Here is a 21,624-nt window from a genome sequence, read left to right on the forward strand (position 1 = left end):
GAGAGTTTACTCGGCAGGACACGGAGCAGGAGGCCTGGGGGCAAAGCAGCCCAGCCCCGGGGGGCTGCAGCGGCATCCGGGGGGCCGGGACAGCGCTGGGGGGATGTGGTGGGTCCTGTAGGATCTGTGGGTGCTGGTCCCTGAATCCCGGCGGCGCAGGGACCCCCACACCTTGGCGCTGGAGGGGAGAGGAGCAGAGGTGTCAAGTGGGGTCCGGGGGGTCCCCACCGACTCCAACCATCACCCGGGAGCCCTTTCTCCTGAGGAAGCTATGGCACCCCCCCGGTTCGAGTAAATCAAGGCTCTTTAAAGGTTAACCCCATCTCTCTGCTGATGGGGCCAGTGAGGGGGAGTCCCCCCAGGATCCCCATGGACACGTCCCCATCCAGACCCGTACCCCAAGGCACCGAGCACCGCGGCGGCCAGCACGGCCCCCAGGCTGGCGAGGATGGAGGAGATGACCACCACGGTGCTGCTGCGGTGCGCGGGCATGGGGTCGATGGTGCTGAGGCTGCTGGCTGGAAGGAGATGGGATGAGGGGTAACAGGGACACAGGGATGGTGCGATAGGAAGGGGAGGGACAGGCTTTGGGGTGATGGCATAGGGCTGATGCTGTGCCAGCATCCCGACCAGGCAGGGGTGGGGGGGCAGCAGTGCCACTGGTACCTCTGCGAAGGAGGATGGGCTCAGACCACCTTGTCTCTGCTCTGGGGCCGTGGCAGCCCATCACCAGGAACTTCACCCTGCGGGACGGGAGCGGCGGTGACACCAGGGGTGGGATGGGCACAGAGAACCATGGAATCACAGGATGGATTGGGGTGGGAGGAACCTTAAGATCCAGTTCCAACCCCCTGAATCCAGCCCGGAATTACCCAGGGTGGGATTCGGGGGTCCCATCCTGCCAGCCTCACCTATATGGCCCAGGGGAGGGCAGGGGCCCATTGCAGGGCTCCTGTCCCCCGCACGCTGTGTCCCCCCCAACGCGCAGCGGGGCCAGACTCGGTGCTGGGCAGGCGAAGGCATGGACCGGGGTCTCCAGCGTCATGTAGGAGTGCGCCGTGGGCAGCCGCTCGTACAGGGGCACGTCAGCACGGGATGGGGGGTTCCTGAAGGCGCCCGAGGCTGCACAGCACCCATGGGGGTGAGGGTCCCTGTACCCCCATGGGGAGGGAGCGCACGCCGGGGCAGCGGCACTCACCGTTGGCAAACGCCACCACCAGCCACACGGCATCGGGAGCGTTGGCTTCGTGGTCGAAGATGCAGCAGGGTCTCTCCAGAGCGAAGGTGGTGGCCGTGAGCTTCCCCGGCAGGGCCGCGGTGGGTACATGGGGCACGTAGGGCAGCAGGGCTGCGGGAGCGGGCACTGAGCAAGTGCTGCCCCCGTCCTGCATCCCCATGAGCATCCCCAGCCGTGCCCAGCCCATAACCCCCTCCCCGGCACACAGACCCATAGGGAACCCTCGCAGCCCCCTGATCCCCTGTCCCTGCAGCGCTCACCCAGGCCCGTGGCTGTGCCGGTCCCAGCCAGCGCCAGCAGCAGCCGCAGCAGCTCCATGGCGTGGTGCCGGCTCTGCTCACCCTGTCCCGGTGTGGAGGGGATGAGCTGCCCCCGGAGCCGGGCCCTCCCAGCCAGCAGCATTCCTGCACCAGCTCTGCCGGCCCCACCGGACCCCGCGGCAAAGGGAACCGGCTGCAGAACCCAGGTCACCGGGGACAAAACCCCTCCGGAGCCATCCCGATGGATACCGGAGCTGAGGCACCAGGGAGCGCTGTGAGGATGGGGGGCACAGACAACGATGTGACTGTGTGCGGGTCTGGTGTTCCCAGCATAAGGACATGGAGCTGATGGAGCAAGTCCAGAGGAGGATGCTCAGGGGCTGGAGCAGCTCCCATATGGAGCCAGGCTGAGAACATCAGGGCTGTTCAGCCTGGAGAAGAGAAGGCTGCATGGAGACCTCATAGCAGCCTTCCAGTGTCTGAAGGGGGCCTTTAGGGATGCTGGGGAGGGGATATTCATTAGGGACTGTAGTGACAGGACAAGGGGTGAGGGGTTCAGACTGAAACAGGGGAAGTTCAGGGTGGAGATAAGGAACAAGTTCTTCCTTGTGAGGGTGCTGAGGCCCTGGCACCGGGTACCCAGAGAAGAGGTGAATGCCCCATCCCTGGCAGTGTTCAACGCCAGGCTGGGCAGAGCCTTGGGTGCCATGGTCTAGTGTGAGGTGTCCCTGCCCATGGCAGGGGGTTGGAACTGGAGGATCTCAAGGTCCTTTCCAACCCAACCCATTCTGTGATTCTATATCAAAAGGAAACAGAGGTAGGAAGGAGGCACCGGAGCCGTGTTCGAGGATGGGCTGGCAGGAGCCAACGCCTGGGTTGTGGCCTTAGATGCAGCCGTAGCAGTGGCCCTGCTCCCACACCAAGCCCTGGTGCCCTGTGCATGCCTTGTGCCCATGGAGCGTGAGGGATGCGCCCGCTGGCTCCGGGTGCCGGCAGCATTGCCCAAGGGCAAGGGAGTGCTGGGGAGCCATCGCACCCTGAGCTCACCCAACCCAGCCGTGTGCAGGGCAGAGCTGTCCCACCCCACCCTGACACTGCCCCTTCCATCCAGGGCTGGGGAAGAGCTCCTTGGTCCCTGGGGACAGGACCCATGACCCTGCAATGGGGCTGGCCCAGAGCCCTCCCCATTGCCCCCCACTTGCTCCCACTGCAGAGGGTGTAAGTGCTCCTTCTCCAGTGTTTGCCAAGGGCAGTGGCTGTGTGGGAAGGGATTCCCCCCCCCTTCCCAAAGGGGCTGGGACAGAGCCTTCGGATTAAGTGGAAATGGGGCACCCAAAGATTACAGCATCCAGCTGCAGCCCCCATCCCTCCTCCCTCTTCCAATCCCTGCCTCATTCCCCATCTTCCTGCCTCAAGGTCGCCTCTGGCAGCAGATGCCCATGGGGATGTGCCAGCCCCAATCTGCCCCCTTGGTCCCCCCTGTTCCTCTCTGGGTGTGACTCAGGGGGACCGTGAGTCACAGTTTCAGTGCTGGTACCAGCATTCCTGTGGGGTCAAGGCTTGGCTCACAACCAGCACAGTCAGACCTGTCTGGTAGCATTAGCAACACTTAATTCAGGCTCTGTCCCCTCCAGCTCCAAGGCATGGGGGCCCTGGAGTCCTCTTCTACCAGATGCTGCCCCAGGGTAGAGCAGGGACCAGCTCTGAAGCATCTCTGCCCACTGTGGTCCCTGGTGGGGGAAAGCTCTGCTGCTTTCCACCCCTTCGCCACTTGCATCTCCTTACCAGGGGGCTAAGAGCACCCTTGACGTGGGAAGGGCTTTAGGAGATGCCTCACTCCTATGGTGACAGCAGCAGAGCCCCACCAGCCCAGCGGCAGGGAGGCTCCAGCTGATTCACACTGGGCACAGAGCAGGAAATTCTGGCTCTGTGCAGGGCTGAGCGAGCTCTGCTCCATTTCCACTGCAGTTTGGAGCCGAGGGTGACAAAAAGCTGAAGTCTGCACTCGAAACCTCTCCCTTCCGCAATGAGGGCAGGAGAGGAGCGGGCACAGCCCATTGGGGCAGAGAGCAGGAGCACGCAGGCACCCACCTGCTGCTGCAGGAGCTTCCATCCTTGCAGCACCCCTGAAGTGCTCCGGATGGCTGAGGGTTTTCTCCCTAAAGCCTTTGACAGAGGGGAAGCAGGAGGCTGCAAGCACAAGATAACAACAGGGACAGATCCAAAACCCCCTTTGGTTTTGTATTGGCATGACCAGGACATGCTGGTCACAGGAGGACAAGACAGAGCTACCGTGAAGTACAACCACATCCCGGCTCTCCCATGAAGCGGGCAAGCTGGCAAATGCACCAAGGCCTCTGATGTGGGACTTACAGGTGGGGCTGGTGGCCAGAAACAGCTCTTGGAAATGCTCCAGCTACCAGGTGACAACACGCAGCAAAGCCACCAGGACTGGGGCAACATCCCCTTTGGAACAGCCAGAGCATGCTCCTGCTGGAAAGCATCCCTGCCACGGCAGCAGAGGAAGGGGGCCGTCACCACAGGGTGGCACCAGCAGTCCCTGCAGCACACAGAGCACAGCAGCCTCCTCCCTGCACCCAACTCCTGCCCCAGCAGAGCTGAGCTTTCCCTCCTTTCTCCTGGCTGGATTGAGTGTCCCCGGATCCATAGAGCAGCCTGGTCCCTAGAGAGCCACCAAGAGGGGAGGCAGCCCAAGCCCCCTCCAGGTAGCTTGAAGGCTATGGAAATGAAGTGTTTATTACAACCAAGCTGGCACAGGGGCAGGAGGCTTCACCCTCAGAGGTGCCCCCCACACAGGGAGCTGCTGTGTGCAAGGGAGGCCTTTATTTGCTTTCCAGGTGGTTTAATGGGAGCAAGATGCTCCCCTATCCCCATCCTGTCCCCAGCCCAAGCTCCTGCCTTTACAAGGGGCTCCATCACCTCATGCCCATTGCCCCAGCCCATCCTGGCTGTCACCATCAACCCCCCACAGAGACACAAGTGCAGTTTCTACAATACCCTTCCCTCAGCCCAAAAGGAGACCACAGGAGGCAGCAGAGATCCAGCAGTGCAGTTATTGCTCGATTGGACTTAAGGCAACAGGAATAAGTGCATGAGGTGGCACAGCCAGGCTCCCCCCCCAGCTCATTGTCTCAGGCAGTCCTCAGTGACCCCTTGTGCAGCCAGCTCTGCCAACACGTTGTCCAGGTAGTTGGGGTCCGGGTAGCCGTGGCCACTGAGGTTTGTGTCCCTCTCCGTCTTGTGGTGGATCTCGTTCCACACCACGGTGTTGCTCTCGCCCGTGGTGCTGGAGGTGCCCACTGTGAAAATGAGGCGGCGCTTCCAGGCCACCCTCAGGAGCTCCAGGACCTGGAGGTGGGAAGGGAAGAGCCAAAGCTTCAGCAGGTGGGCGACCTGAGCCATGCGAGCAGCTTGCTGCCTAAATCCCTGCTCCAGGAGGAAAGCAAGGATCCCAGCATCAGAAGGGGTCTCCTTCACCTCCCAGTTACCCCTGTGGTGTTCCAGTGGGAAAGACCATTCCCTACACGTGCTGGTCTTCCAGGAGTTCACTGGCACAAGGTGGGACAAACACCACCACCCAGAGCACCCATGGGGATGGGAAGAGCCATACAGTGCAAACCCTTGTAACGGCACAGCCCAAGACAGGCCAGGACTGTCTTTCCAAAGGATCAGATGGGGTTTTGTTTAGTAAAGGGATGAAGGAGAACAAGCCTTCACAGTCAGACAGCAGCATGGGAACAGAGGGATTACAAACACATAAGGAACAAACAATGAGAACAGCTACAAGAGCTGGTGAGCATCATGAGGACAGCAACCCTGTTGTGCTGATGCACCAAGCCAGGGCCAAGAGACAAGGTGAGAAGGGCCATGTTATCAGGGTGTAACTCCTCACCTTCCTGCCCTTCTCGTTGTCTGGCAGGTAACAGTAGCGAGGAAAGCCTCTTGCTGTGTATGGCATCCCAGGGTTGGGGTGCTCAGGGCCCTGCAACAGATAAGACAAATTGTCATGGATACATCCATCTTCACGAGTTGGATTTAGGATGAGCAGAAGGATTTGACATGGGCACACCTCAAACCAGCACTTCTATCCAAAAGGAGCAAGGGATTGCTGATGATAAGTATGAGATCTGACTTGTTTTTATGGGACATGGGACCTCCAAGGGCAATCTTGTACTGGGATACAAAGCATCTCCTCGAGGAGATGCTGGGACAGCCTTCAGATTGCCCCGATTCTGGTAGGAAGAAAGCCCCAAACTGGAGTTTTTCCATGTGGTTTGCTGACCCCCTAAGTAATCCACCCAGCTCAAACCTTGGCAGGCTCATTGCAGCCACCAAAACCACAGATGTGGGTTGTGAAACCAGACCTTGGGATCTCTCCCACCTTGTGAGCACAGGCTGGGTCTCCTCCTTGCTTCACATGGGCAGCAGTCTTGACTACAGGGTGAAAGGCTCTTGTAGACCCTGGAGCCACTCTCAAAGTGGGTAAAGACCTTCCAAGTCACCCACACATTGAAGAACAGCCAGTGCAGCTGCTGGCACCTTGGGCTGCTCAGTGATGGGCTCCAGCAGGTGCAGTACTGGGGCCCAGTGCTTCACTGGGAGGCTCTCACGTAGCTCGTGCCACCCAACAGGGCCGTGCACTCACCTGAATGCCTCTGCTGATGTGATATACAATCTGGATCGTCCCACAGTCCCTGTAGCCCGGGAGGGACTGGGGGAACGTGGACACCTCCATCTTCCCTTTGGGCTGAGTACCAGTTTTCTCCCCATAGATGGTTTTACAAGAGGGGCACTGCAAGCTGCCGTCCTATGAGCAGAGACAAACGGGCATCAGAGCCCCACAGCCATCACATGGACACAGGGGATGTGGTGGGGAGAAGCCAGCTCGGTACCTTGTTCCCACTGGAATACATGGCCAGCATGCAGAGCATGTGGAAGCAGTGCTGGCAGCTTGTCAGGCGACCAACAGTCTCTGGCTTGATCGTGCTGCACTCGCAGGCATCGGCGTAACCTGAGGGGGAGGACAGCTTCTCCATGCAGATGATGCAGTCCTGACAGCAAGGAGAAAACCACTGTGCAGTGCAAGCGCAGGCTCATCATGACTGACCCACCAAGGAAGGGATAAAGGAGATGCTGCAGGAGGATGTGCCTTCAACTTGAACCCCCCCGTTTGAGGTTTAGGGGCACAGAGACAGGTTTCCTCCTCTGGCTGGTATCACCCCACTCCCATCACCTCCTGGACAGCACAGGAAGAGAGCTGCCACCAGCCATAGGGAATGAGTGGGAACTGAGTAAAGGGATGTCCTGCTTCTCTCCAGAGCAGCTCCAGTGCAGGGGTTTGATCTCTGAGCACTGAGAAGAGCCCAAAACTCCCTCCTCTACCCCAGGCCCTGCAGCCATCTCCAAAGGAAATGGGAAAGCATTGCAGGTTTAGCTCTTCAACCCACACCATGCTTTCTCCATCATGGTCCCCTAACAGGTCACCAGTTACCACATGTGGGCTTCAGGGAGTGCTGAAGCTTTCCCACCTAGTGCCAACAGGGCCATTGCAAGCAGTAGCACCTAGCACACAGGATGCCCAGGGAAGGAGGATCCTCGTGCATCGCTGTGCTCTGCACAGCACCCCAGTGAGGAGGCCACTGGGCAAGCTGGGTTTGCTTCACTGCCCTCTCACCTCGTCAGCAGGAGAGCCCTTCAGCTCTTCCAGGTACTTCTTCACCACTGCTTCTGGCTCAGTCGGTGTCGCTGCACAAGGAGAGAGAGAAGAAAGAGAGAGGAGGAGAAGTCAGACGTGGCACGAGATACGATGGGCACAGTGTGCAGGGTGAGCCAGAGAGAAGGGAGACAAGCAAGTCACTGGCCAGGACGCCAAGGAGAGAGGTCAGGGTTAGAAGGGGAAGAAGAGGCTGCTCCAACTGATCCCTGCAAGCCCCACAAAGGCTTTGCTGTCAGAAATGGCCATTGCTAGGACCACGAGTGCTGCTGATGGGAGATCCCACAGGTCCTGTTGGTGCCCTGTGCTCCAGGTCTCTCCACATCCCCCATACGATGCCAGCCAGGTCCCAGCTGGGCTTTCTTTGTGCACACCAGAGGCTAGCTCGGATCAAACTCAACCCAAGGCTGCTATGGTCTCAGTGGGAGAGAGGACTGCACCCCCTGTGTTGTCACAGGAGAGCAGGCATCCCCACATCACCCCAGCTGACCAGGACACCCAACAACACACTAAGCTTCATGCCCTGTTTAGAGCATGGCAGAACACACAACAGTGCCCTTTCTCTTGAGCTTCTACACACTCACCTCCAGCAAGACACAGTGCAAGCCACAAGGGATGTAAACCAAACCAGCTTTCTAACAGGTACCTGTTTGCAGCACAGGACACCGATACAGTCACATTTTCCTGTCGGTCCAGGCACAGGCACCCAAGCAGCCCACTCAGTCCCTTTGGAGCCATTCCAGGGTTAACAACCAACACGACACAACACCCAGAGCAAGTTCCCACTGAGAGCACAAGCAAACACCTCGACTCCCAGCCCATCTTCCTGGAGCTGCCCCACAAGGCTTGTCCTAAGCCAGCGAGCATCGCATGCCTCCGCACGGCACCCGGCCCCGGAGGGGAGCTCCTTACCGGTCATCAGGCCTGTCACGGAGGCTGCCAGGCTCCTCCACCAGCCTAGGAAAGGAAACATGAGCACAAGTGACTTGATGGCTCCACATAACAGGAGGCAAAAGAGAGACCTGTCACTTGGCTCCGGGGGGAATCTTGCTCTTCCTTCCCCCATCTGCTTCTAGGGGGAAAAGCAGTGATGGACAGGCTGGCAAAGGTCCTTCTCTGTTCTCCATCCTGGCCAGCCAGCACCAGGATGGAGAGCAGGGAGCAAAGGAAGTGCTAGCAGCAGCCAGACACAAATACCTGTCCCAACACCCCTCGCAAGGGAGTTGTGCTCCAGAGAGCTTTGCTCTCAAGTTGGTTTCTAAGCCACTGTAGAACACCAGCGTTAGCACAGCAACTTGAAGCAGAACATGTGCTTTAATACAGGGAGCACTGGTACTCCAAACTCCAAGCTCCCAGGTGGACACAGAGCATCACCCCATGCAACAGCCAGGCTGGGGGTGTACCTGCACAATGTGCATCTTCAGCTCTCCCCATCCACTTTGGTGCTTTCAAAGAAGACAGAGTGCTCCCAAGCACTGACTCTGTGGTTGACAGAGCTGTGCATCAAGAGATGGCCACACTGGAGCCAGCACTGAGCTGTTCTGCCCCCCCCCCCCCCAAAAACAATGTCACCAGCAGGAAGGTGTGGGTGCTGTTTAATGGATAACCACTTCTCATGCTGGAGGCAAACACGGTGAAGCAGAATGGAAGGACAGCTCACATGCCATAGGTGTCATTCAACAGGCAAAGACCTGTATGATAGCAGATCTGTGCCAGCCAGGAGCAAACAGCTTGTGCTATGAGGGCTCCACAATAGAGAGCACAAGGTCACCCTGCAGCACAGAGAGCTGGGGAGATGCAACCAGGGGAAAGATGCCTCCTCACTGCAGACAAACTAGCTCGGGGCAATAGAAGAGTGAGGCAGAGCACTGGTGTGGGTGGAAAACCAGTTAGGTAAGGCAGGGGGGTGGACTGGGAGCTGGCCTTCCCTAAATGAGAGCCATTCAGATGAGCTGTCTTCAGGCATGATTCCTGGCCATCCTCAAAGGCATGACATCTGGCAGCAGCAGCAGGGCAAGGGGATGACTGAGCACATGGAGCAAGAAAAGGAGCTCAGGAGGTGAAGGGATGCGCCCTCTCAAGGTTGGTGCTGGGTGGGAGAGGAGATGCTCAGCGTCTCGGGCATGTGAGGATCACCCTCTGGAGACCCTTACCGGGAAGGTGGTAATGGGATACAATAAGCATTAAGCCAAAGTTCCACACGGAAGCAAGTGTTCTCCGCTTCAGGAGCATGCCAAAACCTCCTGGAAAAGCACTTCCAAGAACTGATACAAGAAAGAGCAGGAGACAAACAGGAGCCTGGGCAAGCCTCAGCCTCCTGGCTCTCAGGGCAAGAGCTCAGCACTGCCAGGGGCTGCTTCAAGGCCTCATCACCAGATCTTACAGGGAACGCAGCTCCAGGTCTTGTCTTTCCCAATGGAGAAACACAGGTCCAGGAGTCCTCTCTGCTGGGACCTTGCTCACACACAGCACATCAAGGGCTGGCAGCAGGAATGAGTTATGAGATGTGACCAGTCTGAACCTCAGGTCATGGTCAGAGCTCAGCTTGGTGCTTACTGTGCCTGAAGCCCTCCAAGCTCCCAGGTGATACCCCCACTACAGGGTGGCACTTTCCACACATGGCAGTTGGAACCAGGCTCTGGTTTGCAGTCCCAAGAGACCTTCATGGTTACAGGGGAGATAGAGGCTTCAGCTTCTCCATCTCTGCAGGTTTTGGAGAGGACCACGTGAGCAGGGCCAGCTGCTACCTGCCATAAATCCATCTGCTTCCACGAGTATCCGATGGCAACAACCACGGTCTCATTCCCAAGGATCCCGTGCAGCTTGCCAGCTCCTTCTCCACTTGAACCGTGCCTTCCAGTCAGCTCTTTCTGAAGTGACCTTCTTGTCTCCTCCAGCAGTAGGCTGAGCACAGCAATGCCAAGAAGCTGCACAGAGAAGGAGAAGGCAGCGAGCAGAGAGGGCGAGTTACATCAGAGCAATGCCTGCCCTGGGCTTGGCACAACGCTCCCAGCTGCGCAGATCTGAGCAGCTTTAGAGCAGTTCACCTCCATCAGGATGCTCCTTCCCTGCAGCCCCTGCTGTGCATTCCTCCCTTCCTCTGCAGCAGCTCAGAGGAACAGAATGATCTGGTCCAGAGCTGGTCAGGCTCATCCAGATCAAACCAGCAAAAGGAGACGACAGCCCTGGGGCAGAGCTGGGTAAGAGTGAGGACAAGAAAGCTCTTGTGGGGTACAACAGGGATTTCGGGCAAAGCAAATGGCATCACAGCACCTCACCAGCTGGAACTGCGATGAAGACAGGCAGAAGAGGGTGATGCAGCCCTCAGTCATCCTTAGGAAACCCCATGTCTGATGGGTTTGCACTGGGGAATCTCTGATCTGCTCCTGTCACTTTGCTGTGATGATGCTGCAGTGCATTTAGCTCCACTCAAGTTGTCTGCACAGGGAAAAGGAGCTCAGATGCTTGAGGAGAATCTGTGCCCAGCTGCAAGTACCTGAACGCCCATTCCCAAGGAAGCCTCTTGATGCTGAGACTTGGCTTCAGCAAGGGCAGCAAAGCCCACACAGCCTCCACTGGCTCTGCAGAGAGGCTTTTCCCTGGGCAGACCAGATCCCAGCAGCACAGGGAAGAGCTAGAAAGCATCTGTGAGACACAGCACCCTCCAAGGCACGTGCCACATGTGCTCCAGTGCATGAATCCCTTACTGGACCATTTGCTTCATCAAAGGGTTTGCCTCCAAATCTTTGTTCTAGCCATCCCCTGGGATCATCAAAGCCTATTCAGTGCCTAGGGTTTCCTGGATTCAATAGCAATTGAAAACACAATAGCAGAACTGACCAGTCCTGTTTATCACCAGCTGGCCTAATGCTGTGCTATTGATGTATCCAGGATGTGAAAGAGCTTTTGCCATCCTTCCATTTACAAAACGAGGAATAACTTATTTAATGCTTCCCCTTCCTCCCTGTAGTTAGTAAGTTGCTTGTTGAAGCAAGGGCTTTCCATAGGCAACACTTAACAGATGTGTTTTGAATCCTTGCTTGGCAACCAAGCGCTTGCAGCAGTAACATGCCTCCTTCTGTATCCCAAAGCGAGCCATATGGTTAGCAGCAGGCTTTCTTTGGTACCCTCTGCAGGCCAGACACAGGTTGTTTCTAATTGCCATGGATAATCACCCAACCCTGATCACCTCTGCCCTCTGGACTTGGAAAAGCTGGATCTACTGGCCCCAGCTTCCCAAGGATCAGGAAGACCAGACGAGATGCGAGGTTTCTCCCTGTTCCACATTCCAGCAGGATAACCAAGCAACCTGCTGCTCTGGTTGTGGCACAGAGCATCCCTGCTACTGCAGATGGTCCCCTATGGGAGCAGCAGGTTTCCAACCTCCAAGGATCGCCCCATTCCCACCCATCCCATAGGCACTGGCATAGTCTGCGCACACAGCTGCAGACAGCTGGACATTCAGAGAGCAATCAGAATCAGCTGGGACTGCTGCCCTTGCCTAGGCAGATCCCATCCTGCAAGGCAGGGAAGGGAAGGATGAGTGCTCATCTCTCCCCTCTGTACCGCAGCACTCCATGCCACTGCACGCCCTAAGCCAGGGGAGAAGCGATCCCACCGACCGAGAAGTGCACACCAGACCCAAACCAACCCCTTCTCCCTTCAATCCCTCCATAGAATCAACCAGGTTGGAAAAGACCTTTAAGATCAAGCCCAACCATGGCCCTGGGAAGGAGAGGAGCCCTGCAGTGCCCAGCTCCATGGCAGAGCTTGGAGAGAGCCAGACAAGCTGCTCCCTACCCAAGCACACCATTGAGCATCCCCAGCACATGCAGGAGGAGCCTGAGGAAGCACAGCTCCATGGCAGCCAGCGGGAAGGCAGTGCTGATCCATCAGGATGGCAGACACCACCAGGCTGTGTGCCAGCACCCACAGCAGCCTGCCCAGAGCCCTGCAGCACCCACAGTGCAGACATTAGTGCCAGAACACCAACAGTGCTAATTAACGTGGCCTGCCTAATTAGTGCCTTTGTTCAACAAGCTCAGCTGTGCACTGAGCTGCCTGCTATTCCATCCATGCTGCCTGTGTGGCACCAGGAGGGGCTCAGAGGGGTGCGCTGCACCCACCACCACCTATTCTGGCTGTACTGAGCACACTGATGGGGCTGCACCTGGTTCACAGCTCATCATGGAAAACCCTAGAGGGATGCAGGAGGGGAAAGGATACACAATGCAGAAACTCAGGGCACAAAAAGGGCCTATCTCTGCCTGTTGGCAGCTTCAACGTCTGTAAAGAGAAACAAAACAGTCTGGCCAAGAGTCAGGCTCAGTATTTGCACTGCAGAACAATGTTCCTAATCCCAGAGGAGGGTTGTACAAACACAACTTGTTCCTAGGAAGGACTGAGCACCCTCCTCATCCTGAGTCATGCACTGTCAGGATTGGCATCCCCGCCCAGAAAGGGGATCCTGCTTTCTGTAACAAGCAGGGGGATTTTAGCAACCCAAATCATTGGATTTTAGCATCATTTAGCAACCCAATCATTGCTAAAAGCAATCCAAGCGCTGCAAAGGCAGCTCTGAAAGGTCAGTGCTGGAAAGGGCAGAGCTGGCAGTCTCCTCTGCAGGTGGGACAAATCCTGCCATGCCAGATGGGAGAAGGAGCTGGTGTCCTGCAACAGCAGGTGGCATTGGTGAGCTGGCATGATGGGACCAAGGCTGATGCCAGCACTGCCCCAGCACACCCAGCCTATGCCCAAGGTGCAGCTCACCAGCCCCAGCAGGCAACACGTGTGTGCTACAGCAAGCACTGAGGAACCCCCACCTCATGGGGGTAAAGGTGTTGCTGATGGGCTGTGTAACACCCAGCACAGCCACAGCCACCCCTCTGCTCCTCACATGGGTTCCTAACACGGTGTGTGCTGCTCTCACCCACCATGTCCCATCCTCCCAGTTCCATGCTCTGTGTAGCTGCTCTCCCCATCTTACTCAGAAGCTGCAAGACATCCTCCCATTAGCATCACACTGCTGCAAGCATCCTGGTTGCTTGCACCTGCATCTCCTCCATGCCAAGAAGGGGCTGGATGCTATGAGCAGTGCAGAGCCCTGTACCAACAGACCCCAGGATGAGGGGATGCAGGGCTGTGTGCCTGTGGGCACACCTTGCCCTACACACAGCTAGTTTGAGGCAATTAACCAGCAGCAAGGTACCAACATCTCCTTTTTGTGCTCTTCCAGTAACAGGGACAAGGCAATGCCTCTGTGGTGGGGTCTGGCCTCTCCACAGCTCCATTTTGGCCCTGTTTCCAGGGTATCCTACCTCATCCCTGCTGCAGAGGGCTGCATGGATGCTGCCCATGCTGGGAATGAAGCACCAGGAGCTGCATTACCCCACTGCTTCACCAGTTGGCTCTGGAGTGAGATCCTCACCCTCTGCCACCCACCTCCACTCTTCTTCACCTCCCATTTCATTTGCTCCTCCTGTTCTTTGCTGCTTCTCCAGCCACCCCCTGCTTTCTCCTCCCCCTCTCTCACACATCCTACTCCACACTTGCTCTTGGCATTCGCATCTCCTCCTCCCAGCTCCCTCCATAATGCATTTCCTCCCTCCACATTTCACTTCTATTCTCCTGCTACCACCCTGCCTGCTTCTTTCAGATGGGTTTGGACCTTTTGGACTCCAAGAAGAGAGATGCTGCCACCAACAAACTCTGCAGACAGGCAGGGGGCCTCTTCCCCTCCACCTCGGGGCTCTTCCCTCTCTTCAACACAAGCATCTCCACGTTGAACACCCCCCAACCTCTAGTCCCCCCCTTCACTTATTTGAAGGGCAAGCATCTTAGGAAGGACACCTAAGCCAGAGTTGGCAACCAGCTTCTAGAGCTACATGAGGCTGGATCCACACCTTCCCCTGCAGAGTGCCAGGGATGCTACACACAGGTGGGAGTCAGACTCTAAACTGGCTCAGACACACTCTGCAAGGGTGAGGGTGCAGGATGCCAGTGAGATGTGAAGAGGAGAAATGAAGGCCCTGCCTTGGAGGTGGCTCAGGTCGGCCGGAGAGCTGGGGTAACCCAGCCCATCCACCTGGGAGTGCTTCCCTCCCTTCCACTCCAGACAGAGAACAAGTCCTCTGCAATCCAACCGTGCAAGCCCTGCATGACTCAGTCCTGCTTGTCTGGAAGATCCCTCTCACCCCATGACTCAGTGACAAGCGCGGCTCACAAGCAAGCCTTTTGGGAGCAGGTACAGATTAAATGCTCTCCTTGATGCTCCTTCAGCTCCCAGACTTGTCCCACCAGTGAGTCAGAGGAAGTCCTGGTATGTGGATGCCCTGGGCTCCCCAAGAGGTGTAGCAGGACCATGGGGGAGACTGCAGGAGACCAGCATGCACAGAGAGCAAGTGGGCTGCTCCAGCTTTAATAACTGATGGAAACAAGCAGGACTGGGTTTACATCATCATCTTTTACAGCCTGTCAGAGACCACACAGGCCAGAGAAGTGTCCTACCTCTCCTCTTGACAAACACAGTCACATCAGAAGAGCCACAAGGGTTGGGGAGGAAGAGACAAGAGGAAAGGAGGGAGGCAGACCGAGTGCAGAGGATAATAAAGAGAAGGAGATGGAAGCAAATACCAGATTTTGAGCAGGAACTACCTTTCTTGGACACTTTCCTCCCCTCCTTAACTGAGCTGTGTTTTTTAGTGGCTTTATGGGTGCTGGCAGCTTGTGGCACACAGGTGAGGTGCACGGGGAGTCCAGCGGCTGACATCAGAATAGCCGTCATGCCTACAGTGGGTATGAGAGTGACATGCGGGAAGGGAACAACGGGGAAACACGTTCATTAACATCACCTTTAACCCTGCAAAAGGAAATCAAAAGGTAAAACAAAACCAAAACCCAAGCCCTTGATTCAGAGGACATCAAACACCTGAGAGGCAACGGGGTTGGGGTCAGCACAGGGACAGGATGCAGAGGCTTTCAGAGGGAGGAGCCCAGCAGCAAGTTGATGTAGGGAGATACAGGCAGGAGTCTCACCCGTGAGCCTCTGTGCTGGTGTATGCACAGGACCCTCCTCTGTGCCTTGGCTTTAGGGGTCTTTGGGTCTTGAGCGTGCTGTGGTGCAAAGTCCTGCTCACTGGAGCCCTAGAAACAGCCCTGACCCATAACTCCTAATGGTTCTGTTCACTCCTCCCTGACACTACAGGTTTCAACATCACCACACTGGCTGATCCCCTTAACTGCCTTCAAACACCACAGCAGTGTGGGGCTGCCCCACTCAACCCGCTGCCAAAGCAGCCCCCAACTCACCCCACACCATCTCCTCCTTGGCACATCAGTTTTCCATAGCATCCCAGCTGCAATGCAACTCTCACATGCCCCATCCATCCCAAGCAGCTGTATTTGTGGGATGCAGGTTGTTCAAGCTAATGAATCATTAAAAGGGACAGCCATTCCCTGCAGGTAAAATTGGCACAAAGAGAGCTACTGGGCTGATCATGCTGATCTAATGATGCTTCCCTGTGAAACAGAGGCTGGTTGGAATTCTAAGCTAGCATATTGCTTTTCAACTCCCACTCAGTAACACACCTGCCTCTGCTTTCCCAAGAAGTGAATTCCCACCTGCAACAGCATCATTAGAACTAAACCAAAATGCTTATGGCTACAGACCAGCACACAGCCTAAAAGCCAGTGTTTCCCCAACAGCAGGCCATGCAAAAAAACACATCCTAACGCTATGGCAACTCCTGCACAGGAATTCACAGCCAAAGCTAAGGTTTTAAAGGTTTTCATTTTCCAGGCAGGCTGGGAAAGGAAGGATCTAAAAGCACATTTGTTGAGGACAACAATGAGGTACCTTGCCCACAACACAACTGAAAACCAAGCTGTGACAGGAAGCAGCAGCTTGGTGTGCAAGTGGTAAGGCTATTTTCTGCCTCAGCTATGCAACCCTAAGAACCTGTGCCTGGTGACTAGAAACCCCCTGAGCAAAGCCTGTGGCAATGCCCTGCAAGCAGAACTATCGCTGCACAGCATCAACCACGTTTTGTACCTCCTTCATGTAAGGTCCAAGTACAATAAATATACCAGAACCTGCTCACAGAATGTTGGGATTAGAAGGGATCTCTGGAGAGCATCCAGTCCATGCAGACACTGGGTTAGTAGTACCCCTCACCCTACTGACAGCACAGGGCTGTTCCCAGCATGTACAGCACAGGAGAGACCCCATCATCAGTACAAGCCAGCAGACCTCCAACCAAGCATCACATCCAGAAGTTTCCCCATCCCCATCTTCGTTTAAGTCTTGAACTAAGGACCACAAGGCTATTCTGTGCTCTCAGCCTGGGCCTAAGCCAGCACTCCTTCATTTACACCTGCAAGCCTTAGGAGCTGAAGCATTCCCATAGCAAGAGCCACTTGGTTTTTGAATGAGTACAACTGAAACCCAGCAACAGCACCACAGCTGCCACCACACATACACCAGGTAGGGCCTTTCCCCTTTCAGCAGGTTAAAGGGCAGAAGCATGCAGTACCCATTCACACTGCTTAGAGAACCTGGAGCAACAATATTCTTGCTTATCAAGATGCTGGAGGAGATCATAGAATGGTTTGGGTTGGAAGGAACCTTGAGCTCGTCCAGTTCCAATCCCTGCTATGGGCAGGGACACCTTCCACTAGAGCAGCTTGCTCCAAGCCCCTGTGTCCAACCTGGACATCTCAAAGAGCTTGATCCCACCAAGCTGCAAAATGCAGTTCCCCAAAAGTAGTGCAGAAAAGGAGACCATGACGTTATCTGAATAACCCTGCCCCTAAGCAGTGTGACAGCACAGACTGCAGGGGCTGACGTCTGAAAAGCAAGCCCACAGCCGACTGATAGGCAAATGCAAAACTGATGCTTCCTTCTCAAGAGATCAATACTATTAAGCTAACATTAGCCCCTTTCAGAGAGAAACATGACAGAAGCAGAGGCTGCACTGACTTCAGGCTCTTGATGCTGGTGGACAAAGCACTGCCTTCAAAAACCAAGTGAAGAGCATGAGCCACAGAACCTCAGCTGAGCGCAGTCACTCTAACACATCCCCTCTCTACCTGGACCAACATGCCCAAACCTGCCTGCCAGCATCGTGAATCATCACAAGGAAAGTAAGGGCTTAGCCCAGCAGCTTTCACTTTATGAGCTGCAAATGCATCTACAACTCCACACAGACAGCACAGGGCAAACGTGGGATGGGGAGAACTACCAGAACCCAGTGTTCTCCCATGGACAAACTGGCCAAGAAAAGGTCATTTTCCACTTTCCCCTTCCACTGCCTTTGGAGAGACACAATGAATCATCTTGTGCAGATTCCAGTCAAGAGAGCATTCACACAGGGGATGTTCCAGTGTTACACTGCTCTCCTGCCCAATCGCCCAACCCAGCAGCAATGTCTTCTTCAAGCTTCTAATACAACACTGGAAATCTCAGCATCTACCAACCCTCCAGTGACAAGAGTCCCCACTATGGGTATGTGTGTTCACACTGAGTGCCAAACCAATACATGGACACATCACCTCTGCAGATGGAGTCTCCAGTTCTGACCTGTGGACACAACTATTTCAATTCACAACTTGTAGGCATCCATGGAGTGATGTCAGGAGCAAACGTGGCTCTAGACCTGGACAGATTCTCACCTGAATATGCAAAGGCCAAACTGCAACAAGATAAGCCTGCCCAAACCAAGACTACCTGGGACATCCATGTGTTCTTGCTGCTCATTATTGAGCCCAGGAGCTTGAGAAAGCACTATTTAATATGTTCCCACTTCCCACTGGGTTTCATCCCTGCAAGGACTGCATGAGGGAAAAGACAGAAAGCCTTGCAAAACATCCTTTGGCTCTTGATCTGATCCTATGAGCACTCCAAGTTCTGCCTCAAAGCACCTATTTGGCCAGAAGCACATCACTGACTCCATGGGGTACAATGAGTTTCACTGGAGCTATGACAACAGCCACCACCTTTTCTCAGCCTGCTGTGCAAATAAAGACCTTTTGTAATATCCTGTGCAGAAGCTGAGCATAGGAAAACACACCCTTACATAATGTGATGAGCATTAACCACACACTTGCTCACATACCCAGTATAACATAGCTCTGGTCACACACCTCACGCTGGTATGCCTTTGGTTCCAGTCCTGATTTAAGCAGGTAAAGGGGAAAGGGCAGAGCTTACCTTCAAATAACATGAGGTCTCAGCAAAGCATTGCTAATCAGTGCAATTATATCCACTAGCAAAGCTATTATGGTTAGGATGCTCCCAAACACCCCAGCTCCAGGAAACATGCAGATGAGAAACACCTGGTTTCATTTAACCAAAAAGCTCATTTCCAGCCTTCATCTTAAAACCAGTATTAAACAGGCCTTCACATGCCTGCCTCATCCAACCCCAGCCCAACACACACCACCGGAACTCCATTATTCCCATGGGATTCTAGTCCAGCTGATCCTTTGCTGCCACCACTGTGGTTCAGCAGTTTGCTTACACCTCTATTCTGCTATTTCACCATACTAACCAAATAGTCAGGGGAGGAAAAACAAAGCTTAAAGGGCAAGTTCCCACATGCACCTTGGAGTATTAAACCAGCAGAAAGCAAGGAAAAAGAAATCATGGTGCTGTTAGAAAGAAGTATCAGTGTTAGATCCCCAGGCAGTCATCACACAAACAAAACCCATTTGGAGCCACAGGATCCCTTGTTTCCTGTTTATCCAGCAGAAGATCCCTCTGCATCCAAGAGATGCACCTGCAGCATTTCCCAACATCACCCATAAGATCCAAGGGGTTTAGCTCTCCTGCTTCAAACCAGAGACAAAGCTGCTGGGAGGCATCTCAGGATGGAGACCAAGGGTTCCCAGCATAAAGCCTTCTCCAGTTCACATCTGAGACTGCCCTCTTCCCCCCATATCATCACAGAGCCCATGGGTCCCCAGCCTTCCCACCTCAATGCTGAAGGAAGCAGTCATGCAGCAGGGAGCAGAGGAACCAAAGCAGGCAGCCTGTGTGTTAGAGAATAACCTGAACAATGAGAAACTCTCACACCATCTGCAGCATCTTAAATAGGAGCAAAATACCACTTCCCAGAAGAGGTTCTGGAAGCAGAGAGTGGAAACAGGGAAGAAGAGGGCTCTGAAGACCCAGCCAGTTAATGTCTCAATATAATTTTGCTCTCTTACCAGAACTCCTCTGCTTGCTTTTAACCAGAAACATACCCAGAGATTTATTTCCCCTTTTTCCTCACTAACTTGTCCACATCTTCCCTCTGTTTCTATGCAGTTGCAAGGACAGACTCTAATCCAAAGCTTGCTGCACCTCTGAGGTCTGTCACACTGGGCAGACAGCAGCACAGCGCCCATCAAAGCCATGTCCTATGGAGACCTGGATCTGAGGATGCTGGCTCCAGGGAGCTGCTCTGATCATGCTCAGCCCATGCACTCTGCACTTCTCCTGTAACCCTGTGCCTCTCACTAGCTGCCCTGTGGAGAGCTACAGATGATTGCAATGAATAATGATGCCCTCTTTTGCACCCCCAGCCTCCAACAACAGAGATAGCCATTAGAAGCTTTACCTTTTCATTTAACTTCATTAAATGGTGGCAAATGGCTTATTTGGGGCTTTCCTGCAGCCTTTTGTGCCTAAACATGGACCATGTGCATTCACCTCTTCCAAATTAACACTTGATGACTTGTATGAGCAGAATGAGATCACAGTTAACAACATGAACGCAGCCTGGATTCACCAGGGCTCCTCAGCTCTGTGCTGCAGGCACCTTCATGTGATTAAGCACCTAATTACACAGTCAGTGCAAATAGCCAGGGGATGAAATCCAGAGCCTTTATAAGCAAGGGGAGTCCTGCTCAGGACATCCACTTCAACTTTATGCATCATTTCCACACTAACAGGGAGACAGATGGACTGCATGCTGCCAGATGCCACCCAGTGTTAGTCTTTATGCAGTGCTCGTTTGGCTGTAGAGACATGCAAGGCACAGTTTTCATTAGATGACTGGAAACATCAGTCCTGGGTATCATTTTGAGGCAGGGTAAAGCCTGACACTCGAGACCAAAGCAAACACCATCACATTGCCTGGTATAAAGTGGTACCCGCAGTGAGAGTGTGACTACTTCCACTTGCTCAGGAGCAAAGTTCAGTGTCCAAGGAGCTAATAACATCAACAGATCATGCATGGACAAGAGCCAGAGGAAGGAGAGGGTTAATAGAGCAACCATAGTGGCTGAAAGTGATAGAGAAAACACCATACATCAGGCCTTTCCCACTCCTCAACCCCGAGGTTACCACCTTACGCTATGACTTCAAGTGCACAGTCAATAGCAGTATGGAGAAGGCATCTGCTTTCAGCAGAACACCCCTACCCCCAGGCACCACCACACCAGGGCCCTGGTGCTGCTAAGCCAAAACAGAGCAGATCCCACTGACAGCTTTCGGCATGGAAAGGCTTCCACTGCAAGCTGCAAGAGTTCTCATTTGCAAGGCAACACCATTTCATGTTTAACAGGAAAATCTACTCTGAAAAGGAGCATTGAAAAGTGGCACTTTTATTCCCACCCCCCCAGGCACACTCCTGTGTGCATTTAGTATTGTATTCACAGGCTTGGATGATAACAAGCAAACCTGCATTCTGCTGCCACAGGAGGCAATGTCTGATTCAACCTGCAGCCCCTCCTTTCCCCCCAGAACAAGGCAACACAATCAATTTTTAGCCTGAAAACCACCTGAGCTTTTGTAACAGAGCCATGCTAAAAAAGGGTGATATTTAAAACCACACATCACCTCGCTCCTCCCTTTGGCTTTAAAAAGCAGGAGCAAGTAACAGGTAGGACTGAGCTTGATCCATGTGCTCCCCCCCTTGCTACCTGACCATCCATGGCAGAAGATGAGTACCCAGCCCTCAAATAAACCCACTCATTTTGAGAGCCTCAGGACCAGCTCTGATGAGAAAAGCAATTCCTAAGGCTTGACCATCACATTCTCCCCCACGTTTACCATTGTCTTTAGGCCTAACACCTAAAATGCCAGCAGCATTGCAGGCTCTGCCTAAAAACTAACAAAGGAGAAGAAGTGCCACAGAAAGCTGAACCACTTGGCTGCTCACACAACCCTATGGACAAAGCAAGTAAAGCAGAGCTGGATCCTTACCTGCCAGGGCCTGGTTCACCTTGCTGGGTTTGGACATCTTGACAGGCAGGGCTGGGGCACTGGAGAGGAAAACAAAGGGACAAGCTCAACAGCACAACTCCACCGCCAGCAAAACAACCAGTGCAGCAATGCACTGATCCCTCCTGGATAAATAACAGGGATTAATTGCTCTGATGACCCCCAGCTGAAACCCCCACCCAGGCACTGG

The 21,624-nt window shown here is 54.5% G+C and overlaps 2 protein-coding genes across 5 annotated transcripts in view; both read right to left on the reverse strand.

Moving 5' to 3' along the window:
• Positions 1-6: 6 nt before the first annotated feature.
• Positions 7-1,639, reverse strand: LOC133213372 (uroplakin-3b-like). The gene is made up of 6 exons (XM_061355576.1): positions 1,498-1,639; positions 1,199-1,348; positions 912-1,122; positions 667-743; positions 398-518; positions 7-178 (listed from the first exon to the last, which is right to left on the reverse strand). Exons 1-6 carry the CDS (start codon positions 1,637-1,639, stop codon positions 7-9), a joined length of 873 nt encoding a protein of 290 aa, XP_061211560.1.
• Positions 1,640-4,625: 2,986 nt separating this feature from the next.
• The window catches only part of DTX2 (deltex E3 ubiquitin ligase 2), a 36,601-nt gene continuing 19,602 nt past the window's right edge, over positions 4,626-21,624 (reverse strand). The window contains exons 4-11 of one of the 4 annotated variants that reach the window (XM_061355547.1): positions 21,417-21,475; positions 14,885-15,016; positions 8,144-8,188; positions 7,193-7,263; positions 6,411-6,569; positions 6,164-6,325; positions 5,411-5,500; positions 4,626-4,866 (exon numbers count right to left, since the gene is read on the reverse strand). In XM_061355547.1, coding sequence (XP_061211531.1) covers positions 4,642-4,866; positions 5,411-5,500; positions 6,164-6,325; positions 6,411-6,569; positions 7,193-7,263; positions 8,144-8,188; positions 14,885-15,016; positions 21,417-21,475 — 943 coding nt within the window. In that variant the 3' untranslated portion in view covers positions 4,626-4,641. The remainder of the gene's footprint in view (positions 4,867-5,410; positions 5,501-6,163; positions 6,326-6,410; positions 6,570-7,192; positions 7,264-8,143; positions 8,189-14,884; positions 15,017-21,416; positions 21,476-21,624) is intronic. The other 3 variants (XM_061355549.1, XM_061355548.1, XM_061355550.1) reach the window with 3 other exon arrangements.

This window comes from Neopsephotus bourkii, unplaced genomic scaffold (genome assembly GCF_033783945.1).
Source record: "Neopsephotus bourkii isolate Nb327-2 ecotype Australia unplaced genomic scaffold, CSIRO-AGI_Nbou_v1 NB_804, whole genome shotgun sequence".
Taxonomy (NCBI): Eukaryota; Metazoa; Chordata; class Aves; order Psittaciformes; family Psittacidae; genus Neopsephotus; species Neopsephotus bourkii.

Excerpts from the sequence above, each read along its gene's own strand:
- LOC133213372 (XM_061355576.1), bottom strand. The coding sequence starts at position 1,639 with ATGCTGCTGGCTGGGAGGGCCCGGCTCCGGGGGCAGCTCATCCCCTCC. Across the intron at positions 519-666 it reads GCCCATCCTCCTTCGCAGAG|CCAGCAGCCTCAGCACCATC; the intron begins GTACCAGTGGCA and ends ATCTCCTTCCAG. Across the intron at positions 179-397 it reads GCGGTGCTCGGTGCCTTGGG|CGCCAAGGTGTGGGGGTCCC; the intron begins GTACGGGTCTGG and ends TCTCCCCTCCAG.